The 15,686-nt window shown below is 38.5% G+C and overlaps 1 protein-coding gene across 1 annotated transcript; it reads left to right on the top strand.

The window, feature by feature from the left end:
- The first annotated feature begins 12,806 nt into the window (after nucleotides 1-12,806).
- LOC149219670 (uncharacterized) lies at nucleotides 12,807-14,352 on the top strand. Its single transcript, XM_089386882.1, has 2 exons — nucleotides 12,807-14,184; nucleotides 14,279-14,352. The coding sequence occupies exons 1-2, from the start codon at nucleotides 12,807-12,809 to the stop codon at nucleotides 14,350-14,352; spliced, it is 1,452 nt and encodes a 483-aa protein (XP_089243008.1).
- Nucleotides 14,353-15,686: the final 1,334 nt, after the last annotated feature.

Genomic DNA, 15,686 nt, shown 5'->3' on the forward strand with positions numbered 1-15,686 from the left:
ACAAGGCACATACCCCATCTAGATGTTCACTAGGTATGTCCTTTTAGGACCATTGTTATCTTGTATTCCCAATCCTCAAAGAATATTGGTCCTCCTCGACCACTCTTGTCTTAGATACCTATCCAATCCTCAAAGAGTGTTGGTCCATTTCCTATCCTGGATTTTTCTATCCTCAAGGAAATCATAGATGCTTATCCAATCCTCCATGGCCTTCAATTAGACTTATGGTTGCTAGTCCTAGTCAAGTGCATGACACATGAAGCAGAGAATACAAGTATGATGTTCATCATCACTCCCTCTCAACTAGAGAGTATACCCCCATTCCATCTTGATTGGGGAATAGATCCTTGCTCCTATTTAAGGAGACACCTTTACTTCCTCTCAAATATAGAGGAGATTCCTGACTTCCTTTTAATTGGGAAGTTATAGCCACAAGTTCTTTGGCTTGGCTTCATAAATGTATCAACTATCAGTTATTCATGGAGATAGCTACAAGGTTCCCTTTTTTCCATTTGTATCTCATCATATTGAGCTTCTTCATTCTTAGATATTATGGATCTATTTTCTTCCTTTAATATTGGGATAGGTTTCGGGCCATCAACTTTGCACATCACTTTCCTCTAATCATCATCAATGAAGGCATTATGTTGGACCTTATCGAACCTCAAGCTAGTCATAACTCCCTCATGAAAGTGATCTTTGTTTATGTAGGAACATTAGCACCAAGTTATCTTACATTTCTACCTTTCAATCTCAAGGTGACAATGTGAACACCTTGACTACATGACCTTCCAAGGATTGTAAGAAACAGTTACTTAATTCATATGTTCTTTGAATCAAGCTCATCACCACCAGTTGAACTTACCTCAAATGTTATCATATATTCCTGCAGTATCCTTCTAGGTAGAAAAACAATTATGTTAACCAAATAACCAATATCAAAATATAAATATCAAACTTAAGTTATCATTATGGCCCCTTTCATCAAAATATTTTCACACTTGAGTCCTTTGAGATCAACATCCTTTCATATAATCCATCTCCTCATTATATAAAAATTCTTACATACATTCATTTAAATAAGAGTGTCCATGGATTGAAATTGATTACCAAGCTACAATATCTTCCTTGGAGTTGTCATAATCAACTCCCTTTCTTTCTTCCAAAGACTGTACTTGATTTCATATGCCCCACAATTTTGTGAGAGAGTCTTGATCTCCATTTATTCCAAAGTATGTCAAATTTCTTCTTGCGAGCATCATGCAGGCATATGGAAGACTTACCAAGCACATTCATAACTAACTCATCCTTCATGATTCTTGTAGATATGAACTTTTCTCTAGGTAATAATATGCATACCTTTTTTTTCATATAATCATCTAGCCATCCTTTGAACGATCTTACTTCTTATACCTGTCAAAGATAGGTTTCCTTTTCCAAGAAGAAAAAGAATTTCAATATGATTTCCATATTGTAGCTTGACCATTAGCATTACTTCATCCTTTAGAAATAGTGTTTCCATACTAGATGGAATATATACTAGTCATGATGTTGCTTCCAATAATCTTCCATAATGATGATCCCTCTTGCCAAAATGACTACCTCTAACATGATGTTAGAAAATGCTCGAATGAACAATAATATACAATATAGTCCAATCTTCTCATTCTCATTTAACCAAATGATGTTTCCCAAAGCAAATTAAACAAGTAGATTCTAATCATTCTACTATCATGTGCTTCTATCTAAGGTGCCTTGCTTTTTACAAAAACAAGGCTCTTCTAGAGTAATAATGCATGCTACTCTACTTTCTACTTAATAAAATAAAGACAAAAAATTATAAAGAACCTAATAGAGATGAGACTCCCTTTAATAATAGAGATCCTTGGGATCTTCTTCTTAGGTTCTCTCATTTCCTCAACTATATGAGCTTCACTTCTTTCCTTCCTTTTGTTGTTCACTTTGTTTTTTGGACAATCCCTTTTAAAGTGTTCATACTCATTGCATCCAAAGCATTGAATCTTGGACATGTATGTCTTCTTCTTGGACTTTCCAAACTTCCCTTTCCTAAACTTCTTGGTTCTTGCACTAAAGCTTGAGATCTTTCATCTGATCAGTGTCATCCTTTTCCTTAATCCTCGATTCTTCCAAGATAAATTGAGCCCATAATTCATTGAAGGTTGTAGTATTTTTCTTTGATTTGATGCTCGTTGCAAAACTATGTCCATCATGTGGAAAAGAATTTAATACAAAGATAGTCATCTAAGAGTCTATACCAGTCTCCCCAAGCCCTTCCAACTAGTCTCTTATTTGTAATATCTTCATTAGATAGGTGGCCATGTATTCATCCTTTGATTTCCTTATTCTATATAGTTTACTCCTCAAGGAAACTTTTGGCCTTGTGTACTTATGGAGTACAACTTTACTAACTTGTCATACATAGCCTTTGATGTATTTAAATTAGCAACAAAAGGAACAATTGGTCTTTGTTGGATTCAACCATGATCCTTTGTGCCCTTACTTCTCCCTTCTTGTTCTTTGCTAAATCTTGAGTATTCTCTTTGTCTAGTGCAACTACTTCTCCAAGGATATACTCGATGACTTCATTCTTTGTGAGTGTCAAGTCAATCCTTTTCTTCCATGCTTGGAAGTTTTCAAGACCTCCAAGGAGACTTCAAAGGAGCCCTAGATTGATATCTTCTAGGATGCCTTCAATAATTATGTCTTCAAACAACTTCAAAATAATGAATGATGATCCCAAAACTCCTTGTTGCTTCCTTCTTTGTCAAGTTGAAGTACTTTAAATGAGAACTTTGTTCTTTCTTCAACGAGAGCTTGATGATGGGGTCTTCTTCAATGTAGTATCCATACTTCTAGTTCAATAGGTCTTCTTATTCTTTCCTAGTGTCCTTCTTGCAAATGGTTCCCATTTACAAGCAACCTCTTCTTTTTTCCTTCCTATTGTCTTCTCCTATTCACCTTAGCTTCGATAACATGTTGGAGAATGAAATAGGGTAGTGTTGATGCCCCAAAAATCGTTGTATCAACATTGGGGGATAACCACCCGGTCCGGACCTTAATACAGCTCCTTTTCAGTTTGGGATGGTGGCTCCGACTGGATATAATGGGACCAGTTTCCCAATAATGAGTAGAAAGGGGATGGATGAGTGATTGGTTTTCTAATAAATGATAATGAGTGGATGACTTAATCTAACAGCGAAAATACAAATGACTATTCTATCCCGGGAGGCTTCTATTCTTTTAAGTGCAACGCTTGATGATCTCTGTTCATCAATAGGCATATAGATGACGCTACACAATAAACATAGACATTCATTCACTTAATGATTGCTTTGTTCAAATAGTTGAACAAAGTGATTAACAAAACATTGTTACACTTATCCTTTTATATTACTGATACATGTTGTATAAAGAATGTTGTTTTTAATAGCATTCTTTATAATTTCCACTACTGGATGTTTACAGCATGCTTTTCTTTTATATTACCGATACATGTATGATAAAAGAAAAGCATGTTGTAAACATCCAGTAGTGGAAAGTATAAAGAATGTTGTTAAAAACACACGCATATATCCGATAATAGCAAGAGCGATCAAACAACAATTCACATAAAAAGAATGAACTCAGACATAGATAGTAGTACCATATGAGCTGCAAATCATTCCCAACATCAATCGCTATTTGAATTCCTTCTTCTGACTCAAATACTTTTAAATAAAGGTAGTAGTGCACATCCACATAAAAGCTTCGTTATCAAAATTGGAATAATTGGCCCAGCCTTTATAAAAAAAAAATATGCCTAAAGTACAGTAGTGCAACTTCAGGTTTAAGTCATATACAAAAACTTACGACCCTTTCCAATGCATTGAAAGGGTCTATAAATACTTGACTAAAACTAACTATAAAATTAAAATGCTACTTAATTGGTACAACTTGATCTGGAGTATCTTCCTCATAGCAATCTGGCAGTCGACAGCATGATTCATCACTCTGGTTGTTTGCCTTTCGACCTGAGTTGGCATATTGTTAGCATTGGTTCCACTTCTTGAGGGTGTCTGAGACGAGAATTAAGTTGAGCAGCATAGGTGGCATCTTGTATATAGGGAATGATACACCCGATTGCATCTGTTAGGCACTTGAGGGCGGCTCTCTGGCTGTATGGTTTTACTAGGAACAACCAATAGGTGTCCCAAGTTAAACTGTTAATACCTGCGATCAACCTCCCATTCTTTTCCAGCCCTTGATAACATGACTGCTCCAATGTTTTAGCCAATAGTAATTTACCTGGTGTACATTGAGAGATCATATTAGACAAGTAGAGAGTATCATTAATTAATTCAACCAAATTACTTTTGGTTAATTTGCATCTAGAAACTGCTCTCTCTGCCTTCATTAACTAGGACTGCCATTCCATAAATAGGATCTCTTTATGGGATTCTTAGTTTTTTGGCAAATTGGCTGCCTGTCCCTCACCAGTGTCCTGCCAATCAAGAAAATTGGTAAAAGTCTCATCGGCCTACTCCAAGTTTGTTCTAGCGTCGACTGATTTATCGATTATTGACGTTGTTATGTCACATAGGGGTTCTGCTTGAGCAATTTTCTGACATAATAGTCTTATTTGTGTTACCAATGCTTTGTTAATCTGTAGTGCTTCTGCTCTGAACTCGGCAGGCTGCGGAAAATTCTTGGACTTCTCTATTTGACCTGATAATTAAGCAATTTTCTCATCTTTCGTTTTCACCATATGTTCATTCACTGCTTTCAATTTTGCCAATGCTTCCGACAGCTCTTTCTGCTTTTGAATTGCACTTGAATCAATCCTTTGTTTCTCTTCCTGCAACTGTTTATTCAATTGATTATTTATTTGTTGCTGCGTGGACAATTGTTGTTCGAGTTGTTCTGCTTTCTGCTGTGCCTCCGATAACTGTGCTTGTAGCGAAGCGATTGCTTGGTCCTTTTCTCTTAACAGATTACTCACTTCTGATGCCTTATCCATGGTGGCCGCCGAATAGGCTCCGGCATATTGGGACAATTTTGTTAGGTCATCAGAAGGATCAAACTCCTCTTTCCAAACCACATTGGCTGTCACTGTTTGTTCAGGGAATAGGGAAGGTTGATCAATCCTTCTCCTTTTCCGTTGTCACTTTACTACAGCCCTGTGCTTTGGGTTGTAAAAGACATCCAATGGAGGTATATCCTCCACTTGCAAAATGATCTGATCCGAAGGATCTTTGGGAATTATCTATATTTTTGTAGAAGGGGGTAGGCCGCTGGTTCCACTTGGAACCTCTTTTGATGTTGTATCCTGTGTATCAGCCACTTTGGATGTATCGGCTTCCTTTGATCTTTCAAGATTGCTTATGATTGAATCGAATTGCTGCCATTCCTAGAGCAACTTCGGGTCAATCTGGGCATCGACATTCACGTCCGTGCTGCTCTGCTCCTGCTCTTTCCTCTGTACTTCCTCCTGCTCTTTCCTCTGCACTTCCTCCTGCTCTTTCCTCTGCACTTCCTCCTGTTCTTTCCTCTGGAGTTCCTCCCGCTCTTTTGTTTGGATTTCTCCAGCAATTTCTGATGTAGCAGGAGGTTCATTGGTAAGTTGTTGTTCAGGCTCGCTTGACTGTGTCATCGGGGTCATTGCTAACAGATCTAGAGGCAGAGTTTGCAACCTCTGCTCTCTAAGTCTGTTAAATTCGACTAACCCGTCGTCGTGATATCTCATTCTGGCTAGTGCTTGAACCTGAAATAACGACTCGGCTGAGGAGAACAGGTCATCAAACTCATCATCTTTATGTTCAAATTTAGTGAGTTTTGCCTGTTCAAGTGCATTATAGGCGACTTTGTTTGGGTCAAATCGCCTATTAGGAAGAGTGGCGAGATTCAGTGTATTAATCTTTTCTGCTTCTTTCTCTGCATGTTTATAGTCATGCAGAGCGTAAACACCACACCTTAGAGGAAAAGGAGGCCAAACCTGCTTCTTTTTATTCCTTAGAGTCTGTGTAACTCCTTCGGATGTAAGCTGATATGCTACCTCTCGAGCCAACAGTTTGTCGGGTGTATACAAGGGGAGGACATGAGGCTTGGCATGACTGCCGAAAACTCTTACATATGTGAATTTTTCTTCTCCGAACCATCTCCCTATGGCTGTCAAGTCAATCTCTGCTTGTGAGGAAATCTTAGGAGCAAGTTTGTCAAAAATGGCATAGTGAATGGGTAACATAAATCCATTGCAAACTTGATATAGGTGGTGTTTATAGTGGGCTTTCCATAACTTCTGGTGGTATATATGAATGGGCATGGGGTCCTGTGGAGTCCATCTCCATCCAAGCACAGGAAATTCGGAATTAAAACAGAGGGTATCCAAGATGTAGGCACTATAGTAAAATGGAGGAATGAACTTTCAGTAACACTGGATTTGTTTCTGAATTCAAGAACAGCTGTTGCTAACTTATCAGACAGTATATTCCCCCAATACATTATTTCACTATTGCATGCTGCTTCCATTAAAGGTACCATCTCTATAGTGAAGCTTGAGGAATCATGTAACCCCAAAATCCTACACATCATTACTCTGGCATAACAATAAGGAGAACACAAGGAATCGACAGAGTACTTACCCAAAGACTCATGCTTGTGTTTCGCTGGGTTTTGCCTCCAATCCCGTATAGGTTCTAATTCAATGTCATTTTCATTTCTGAACTTCTCCAGAAATGCTTTGTTGTACTTCTTCTCCGGTGCAGGCAAATGGTACATTTGCCTCAAATCATCGGGTTGAAACGAGCTGAACACTCTCCCGTCGTTGGTGCAAAATGTTCTATTTGTAATTGGGATTTCTTCAATTGCCCATCTTACCACATCTGTATATGGAAGAATTTGCTCTCGGGCTGCTATCCGATGAAGGTTAGAGTCAGCCAAATCCTTTAGAGTAGCATCAGACTTCTGGGTCGGGTCTGCTGTGGCTTGCACTGTTGTTACCTGAGGCTCTTCGACCTCAATCAGATTATAGATGCTCAGCCAAGTAGTTTTACCGAGTCCTAGACATGTGGTGTCCGAGATCAGTCCCTTTTTGCTTGGACTGGGATCGGCAATGTGTTGTCCTGTTACTGCGGAAGTTGAAGCTGTTCCAGTTTTCTTAGATTTCTTCCCCATTTGGCTTGAATTTTGCTGCTTCGGAGGAGCTCTTCATAGGAGATAAAATGAACGTAATGCGGAGAATAGGTGGTGCAAATGAAATATGAACAAGATATATTAATCAATGAATAATGGAGGATTAACTTAAGATGGTCGCGGATACAATCTCTGAAGAGATTTTGGCCTTACTGTTCCATTAAATGGCCGTTTAAACCTGTCAATCCTTTAAATGCTCATCATATCGTTTATTGGCCAAATAACTCATTTAAGCGTGGCTTTGATGTTTTGGCGGTTGAGCGTAAGTGAATCACTATCGGGAAGAGAAAGGCCTTTAATACTAATTAACCATAATATATCCCAGCCTTATCAATCCTTTTTGAAATCTGCGCCTAGCTTTATCGTAATCGGCGATCGGGGGAATGCTTAAGTTGTTATATTGGTGTCCTTTCAGAATCCCTGATCGCCGATAGCGATATTGCCAATTCGCGTCGGGAGTTTTTAAACGAGGGCTTTTAGATGCATGCATGCTACATTCCCCGATCGCCGATAGCGATATCGCATCGGAGCAAAGAGAGGGGTCTTTTGTTATGATCGCTTGCCTTCCCGATATCTAATAGTCATTTTTGCATTGTCACATCCGGGAAAACGAATGGGTCTTTTGTCACGCATCCTTTGTTATTGCGATATGCGATCTTGTGATCGTTTTATCGCAATAATAAAGGATTATTCATTTTTTTATTATAAGACCGATTATGTGATTTATCAAAAAGGTTTATAATGTTTTATTTCTTTTCGAACCTTTTGAATAATGATAAGTTGATACCAGTTTAATCTAAAAGGGACCCATTTCATATTATAGTTTTGAAAATAAAAATTTTATGAAATGGGGGGTTGTTGTACAGCACAACAGGTAGCTATTAGTTCAATTTCTCCTTAACCTTAATATTTTTTTGTGAACTTTATTTATCTTCTTGTGTTTCTTTACTAGGTCTTCTTCATCAAACATTTATCAAGTGCAAAACCAATAAAAACAATGGATACAGAAATTAGGCTCCAAGCCAGGGCAAAACAGCTCCAAGGGGAAACCTATAAAATCTCTTCCCTTCTTATAGTATTCGCTTCAAATGAGAAAACCAAGACCCAAACCTCAAGAACAAGCCTCCTCCAGCACCAAGTCAATCCTTCAAGAAGCCCTTAAATTTAGGTCAAAGTCCAACCAAGTCAACAAGAGTCAAACCCTTCTAGAATTGCACCAAACTCATAATTTTGGCCCCTAGCTTCAATATTTCGAACCTGTAGTAGGTATGCAACTTCAGACCTTTCAGAAACTCAAAATATTCGCACGTGTTAGAGAAAACTAGGGCAAACCTTGACCAAAAACTCAATTTTCCTTCCTTATTGCTTCAACTTCTTTTTTCCTTGCCTTTTTTGACTTACTTCCTGAATTTTGCACCTCAGATCGAACTTCTTGATTCCATATCTAATTGATTGCCAAATGAGGTTGATAAAATTCTACTTATACTCATTTATGGAGGTCGAATAACCCTCTTTGGGTTGACTTGTCTCTAGCAAGGTTGACTTGTGCTAGGACGCTTATTTTGATTATCTTCACTCAAAATAAATTCTTTTACATGGTACATCTTTCCCAAATGGGTCTTATATACATGGCATTGAATCTCTTGACTCGTGACAATAAATATATGCCATGACAAACCCTAGAAGCATGAAGAACATGCTTTACCAGGAAGACCAATCAAAAGAAGCATGAAACCCATGCTTTAAAATAATAATTTGTCTTTCTTATTTTGCTTATTACATAAGATATACATATTTACATGAGTACAATGACAATTATGAAGATGAAAACTAGTTACACTTTCCAATAGGTGGGGACCAACTCAGTTAACTCAAAGCACTCAAGTTTATTTTGCGTGCAATATTGTTTATATGAAAAAAGAGAAAAATAAATATAAATAAAAAGATAAAAATAAAATAAAATGGTGGACCCACCACCTCTTAGCATGCGAACTTGGTGCTACAGGAACTTATAGGCACTACTAAAAGATACAAACAGGCTGCTACAGGATCCTACAGGCACCTATGAGAGATAACGAGATTGCTACGGGATCCTACAAGTTACTACAAGAAGCTGACAAAGTGTTACATGAAGGCAAATTTCGCCCAGAACAACCATCAGATCATTAAGAAGGAAGGAAATATTCAGAGGAAATGTAAGTAAAAATTCATCCTCTCCAACATTTGGAATAAGTATTCCAAAAACACCTTAGTCGTCAAGAAAATGCAATGCAAATTTACAGTTTGAATTCTAGTAAGAAAAGTAGTTGGATTAGCTGAGCATTTGGTTAAGAATATGGTGTGTTGAATAGGGTAGGGGTGCATGTTGTAATTTTTCTTTCCTCAACCTTGAAACAACACTGTTAAATTTTATTTTTTTTCTACAACAACCTCCACTGCACAAGAAGCTACAGGGTCTACAAACTAATGCTACAAGAAAGTCACAGGCCGCTGCATGAAGCTATAGGGTTTGTAAACCAGTGCCATCAAAACCCAAGGAATAGAGGAAAATCATCAGGGAGAGGGTAAGTTCAATTTTTTCTCACCAAAAGAAGAATACCTTGTAATTGCCACAGTTTTAAATTTCAGTAAGGGAGATAAGGGAATTATTGAGTATTTATGTCATAAATATGGTGGGATGGAATAATAGAGTATATTGAGCTGCATTTTGAATTTCTCTTTCCCTTCAACATTATAGAACAAATTGTCCAAACATGTTTCAAGAACCTCCATTCCATAAGAAACCTTATGATCTTGTAGCAGAAAAGAGAAACTCCTTGTTCCACTTTGATAAAAGTTTATTGAAGCCATGGGAGGAGAATTTAGCAGAAGAAGAAGTTGAGATTAAAGCAGAGGAATCAAAGAAATAATAAGAAGAAAAGATATAAAAAAGCATAAATACAAGCTGAGCCAAAGGCCAAGGAAGAAATTGAAGAGCATGCAAGATTCCATCCAGTAGGGGCAGTTACATCCACATCGGTATGGATGTCAGAAATGTCATTAGAGGCATACATGAAGAACAATAAAGCAAGGAGGATGGATAGGTTTCTCAAAGGCTGAGCAACAATTTTATTAGGTGTTGAATAGGACCATCTAACATTTCCTTGCACATAAAGGATATATTAAATCTCTCCTTCTACACTTAATAATGTTTTCTTAGTTTTAATAAGTTCTTAGGAAGGTTTAGAGATAATTGTTTATTATGTGCCTAATATTATTTATTTTTCATAATATTGATAGAATATTGAGTAAATTCTGAAGATCTGGCGATTGAGAAAATCTAGGGATGTGTTCAGTGCAACAGAAGAAGCTAGAACTAGGTGATGGGGCTAGAATGTCAGTCTACAGAATTTGATTTTCCTTTAACTATCCTTAATATATATGGCCCGTGCCAGGGAAGGATACCATTCTGGAATGGAATGATGGAGAACTTGCTTGTGAAGAATAACTTCATGGTGATGGGTGGTGATCTAAACTTCTCTTTAGGAAGAGCGGAAGCCTGGGGTCCAGCCGCAAGAGAGGATCCGCAATCTGAATTTTTCCAGAACCTATTAGCCTCAAATAACCTCATCAAGCTTAAACCGACTTGGAGGAACAGAAGAGTAGGAGAAGCAAGGGTGGCGAAGAGACTAGACCGTTTTTTACTCAATGAGCCTTTATCCACCATGATTCCTTTATTCAGACAATGGGTTGAAGAAGGGGGTCCATCGGATCACTTCCCTATCTACCTTGAGCTCTCCAAAGTTCCCCCTAAACCCCCTGCCCCTTTCAAATTCAACGCCTCCTAGCTTCAAGAAGAATCTTACAATAAATTATTCAAAGAAATTTGGTCACATCCTGACAGAGGATCACAAGAGAATAAAAGATTCTTACTCATGGAAAACCTCAAAAGACTGAAAAAGGCAACAATCTTATGGGCAAAGGACAGAAAATCAAAGCAGACTGAGGAATTATCCAGGATAAATGAGGAACTCCAAAAGCTTGAAAGCATAGAGGCGGATGGCTATGCGACACAAGAATCTAAAGAGAAAATTGTAGCTCTGGAGAAGCACAAGAATCAAATCCTGCTGGCAAAGGAGGAGGAATGGAGACTCAAGAGTAGAGCAATATGGCTCAAAGCAGGGGATGATAACACAAGCTTCTTCCATAACTACGCAAAAGGGAGGAAGAGAGCAAATACCATCTGGCACTTAAAAGACGAAGAAGGAGGGGAGGCTAAGACTTTTGAAGCTCTACCAGCTCTTGGGGTGAATCACTTCCAATCCTTATTCAAAGACAATGGTGAGATCACCATTGCAGAAGTCATTCAAACAGCGCAATGTTTCCATAGATATGTGGAGGAGGAAGAAGCAGACCATCTAATGGACCCTGTTACGAAGGAGGAGGTGGAAAGTGTTATTAAATCTATGGCAAAAGAGAAAAGTCCCGGACCGGATGGTTGGTCAGTAGAGATCTTTCTACATTTTTTTGAGCTGATAGGAGAAGAAATCACAGAAGTCGTAGAGGAGTCAAGAAGGAAGGGAAAAATTTGCAGTCCTTTCAATGCAACTTTTATTGCTCTCATTCCTAAAAAGGAAGCCCCGGAATCTTTTGAGGATTTCAGACCTATCTCTTTATGCAATAGTATTTATAAAATAATTGCAAAAGTGATAGCTCTCAGGATCAAACCAATCCTTTCAAGGCACATCTCACCTGAACAATTTGGGTTCTTGAACGGAGGGCAAATACATGAAGCAATTGGTGTGGCTCAGGAGGTTCTACACAGTGTAAAGGTGAAAAATAAGAAGGGTGCAGTAATCAAAATAGACTTATCAAAAGCATATGATAGGATAAACTGGACATATATTTGCATGCTCTTAACGCATCTTGGATTCAAAGTGGACTTTATCAGATGGATCATGGGGTGTATCACAGATGTCAGTTATGCAATCCTCATAAACGGTGCTGCCACCCCCTTCTTTAAAGGACAGAGAGGGCTGAGGCAAGGATGCCCCCTGTCCCCTTTGTTATTTCTCTTAGTTGCTGAAGGCTTAAGCCAGCTGATTCAAAAATCCAAAAGGGAAGGTAAGGTAAAAGGTATAGAGGCAGCAGTAAATTTGTTCATATCTCACCTCCTCTTTGTAGATGATATTTTGGTTTTTACAAATGGTTCCTCTAATGAACTTAAGGAGTTAAAAAACATCTTTGAACTCTTTCTGAAAGCTACTGGAATGCAGATTAACCCCAGGAAATCCCAGATCATAGAGGAAGGCCTAACCAGACAAGAAAAAGAGCAGCTCAGCTCTTACTTTCCTTATGAAATGTGTAACATGGACTCTCCGTTTAAGTATTTAGGCTTCTGGTTGAAGCCAAATGCTTACAGGAAAGAGGACTGGTCTTGGCTAATTGCAAAGATTGAAGCAAGAATCAACCACTGGAGCTTCAAATGGCTATCCAGAGCAGGGAGATTGACACTAATAAAATCTGTGCTACTAGCCATACCAGTTTACTAGGCAGCTTTAACATGGGTCCCAAAAGGAGTATTGGAGAAAATAAGGAGAATTTGCAGCAGATTTTTATGGGCAGGATCAAAAGAAAATATGGTTCTCCCTTGGGTTGCGTGGGAGAAAGTGGCGAGGCCTAAAGACTGGGGAGGTTGGGGGATAAAAAGCCTGCCTGACTTCAGACTCTCACTGGCAGCCAAATCAGGGTGGCGACTTATTAAGATGGAAAACCTATGGACAAGAACGGTTAAAAGAAAATATATTGACCCAACTCCTTTAGAAGAATGGATCAGGAACCCAGTCAAGATCCATAAGAACGTTTCTGCAATTTGGAAAGCAATAGTGGAGTCCTTTAAGGTGATTGAGCAAGGTCTTGCATGGAAGATTGGGAATGGTGAAAAGGTTAAGATCGGGAAGGATCCCTGGGTAGGATGCAATGGAACCTATGCCCTCACCCCTGGCCTAGTACAGCATTTAGAAGAAAAAGGTCTTCTCTTCCTAAGCCAAGTGGAGAAACCGGGTTTTTCAACCATCTGGGGACAAGCATGGAAGAATGGAGAAGACTTGGAGTTAGAGCAAAGATGGTGGAACGAATGGAGAGCTTTTATCCAGGAACTCTCTAGATCCAATGTTAGGCTGAGCGACAGACAGGATGAGTTAATATGGGCACATGCAGACTCGGGGGATTATGCACCAAAGAGTGGCTACAAATTCCTCATGTCCAGGAAAGGATGGGGAGATCCGGAGTGGTGGTCGAAACAGCTATGGAAACTCAAAAGCCCTCCAAAGTCAAAAATCCTTTTCTGGTGCATTTTAAAAAGTAAAATTCCAACTTGGGACATTCTGCAGACCAGATTTATGTACGGGCCTGGGAGATGCACCTTATGCAAATCAGAAGCTGAATCCATAAATCATCTCTTTCTTAAGTGCCCAGAAACTCTTAAGATATGGGGCGAGGCCAGAAATATTCTGAACAAAAAGCTTGAATGGGAAGGCGACAATATGCAAGAAGCATGGAAGAAGTGGTGGCACTCACATCCAAATGGGAACTTGCGCAACCTTCCTTTAATCATCAGCTGGGGAGTATGGATAGCCAGGAACAGGAGCATCTTCCAGGACAAAGAAACCCCAGTGACTATCTCAGCAACCCAGAGCATTGCCATCTTTTCCAGTATCCCTGAACCTAAGGAAACCCACTCCCAAAGAAGCGCTCCAGAAGTGCAGATAGCAGAGGGAATCCCTTGGGATTTCTTCGACGATGCATCTCAAAACAATATAGCAGGAGCAGGATTAGTCATTCAGGACAACCCAACTCACATCCTAAAAGCTTCTGTGGGCTTAGGAACGAGTTCAAACAACTATTCAGAATTGCTCGCCCTAAAACTCCTTATATGCTGGCTTATTCAAAGGCACACCCTCACAATTCAGATTTTTGGAGACTCCCAAAATGTGATCAGATGGGTAAACGGTCAAAGTACATGCAGCAATCAAGTCTTAAAACAAATCCTGGGAGAAATTCAGAGACTAAAATCATATTTTAACAGTTTTTTTCTATGTCACGTTTTCAGGGAAAGGAATGATACAGCGGACAAGCTTTCTAAAGACGGTCTACAGCAGAATTTGGGCAGCTGGAAAATCGTAGAAGACAACCATGGCCAAATCAGAAGGACCGATCAGCCTCCTCATAATCAATTTTTCTGAACTCCTGGCAGCACTTTTTTGTGTTCATTTCATATCAAAAAACTTTTCTTTCATATGCAAATTCTAAGACTCTTTCAGCTACGGTAGTATGGCATTTTATAAAACTCATATGTACAGGTAACGGGTTGTTTTCCTCTCTGTTGAGGAGACCCGGTTTATGCTGGTTCATCTTTTTTGAACAGCCCATAGTTTTTGTTCAAGTTTCCTAGCTTAAAGGAACTCATTTCCGGCCAAATCAAGAACAGAAGAAGAATTAGGGACAGTTCTGCTTATTAAAGGAAACTGGTCTCAGACAAAAGGCAGCAAATTTTGTAAATCAGTCATAATAGTCACACAGGATGATCAGTGATGCGTAAGCATGTGCAATGTAAACTTTTTATAGTCTTAATAAAAAGTTTCGTTTTTTCCTTTGGAAAAAAAACATAAGAAGCTAGAACTCATTATTTAATGAAGATTCCTACTATTGGGAACCAGATCCACTTTTTGAGGGATTTTAGAGGGGGAAGTTGCCTCCTTACAAGGAGGTTGCTTCCCCATCAATTCGTATAAGTACCAATTTGAATTAGCCTCTAGGGGTATGGATTTTTTAGTCTTCTTGTGAAGAAAACTTGTTATTTAGCAGTTCTACTTTCATTTCCAACAGGGATGTACTTAAATTTATTCTAATAATGAAGTTTGGTTTCATTTTAAGCTTCTAAGGCTTGGTTTCCTTCATGGGACTCTAAGTATCCTTGGGCTTGGCCATCCTAGGAGCCTCAGAACCCTATTGTATGATTTATTTATCTTCTTTGCATTTTTTGTTCACTTGAATCTCTTATTCTTGAATTTCCTATTTCTGCATTTAATATTCATGCTTCAATTGTTATAAGTTAGACTGGTTAAATTATTGAATTAAGTTGTTTTGCAGGGTGATTTATACAAGTACAAGTATGATTCATCCTTAGAATAGATCTACAAATTCACTTTCACCATTGAGTTATTTGGATTGCTTTACTAGTTCGCAATTCTGGAATTTTTGGTTTTAGTACTAATTTTTTTTAATGTTAGCAAATGTTAATGAGCTTCTTTCGAGTTTATATCACTTGGATTAAACTCTAAAAGCATCCAACTTAAAAACAAAATTTACCCCAAAACATTTGCACTTGATTAACTTAGGCATTTGGGTACTAAGGTCAATTTTAGTTCATTGTTCTGAAATTTTTGGTTTTAGTAAAAAAAATTGTTGAATTTTATCACGTGTTAATGAACTTCTTTCAAGTTGATTACACTTGGATT

The sequence above is a fragment of the Pinus tabuliformis genome, chromosome Q, assembly GCF_031772625.1.
Source record: "Pinus tabuliformis cultivar Carrire ecotype Pingquan chromosome Q, CPIR1, whole genome shotgun sequence".
Taxonomy (NCBI): domain Eukaryota; kingdom Viridiplantae; phylum Streptophyta; class Pinopsida; order Pinales; family Pinaceae; genus Pinus; species Pinus tabuliformis.

What these genes read in the sequence shown, in the direction of transcription:
- LOC149219670 (XM_089386882.1), top strand. Translation starts at nt 12,807, where the DNA reads ATGGTTCTCCCTTGGGTTGCGTGGGAGAAAGTGGCGAGGCCTAAAGAC. An exon ending in CAGATGGGTAAACGGTCAAA is followed by an intron (nt 14,185 to 14,278) that starts GTACATGCAGCA and finishes TCACGTTTTCAG; the next exon opens with GGAAAGGAATGATACAGCGG.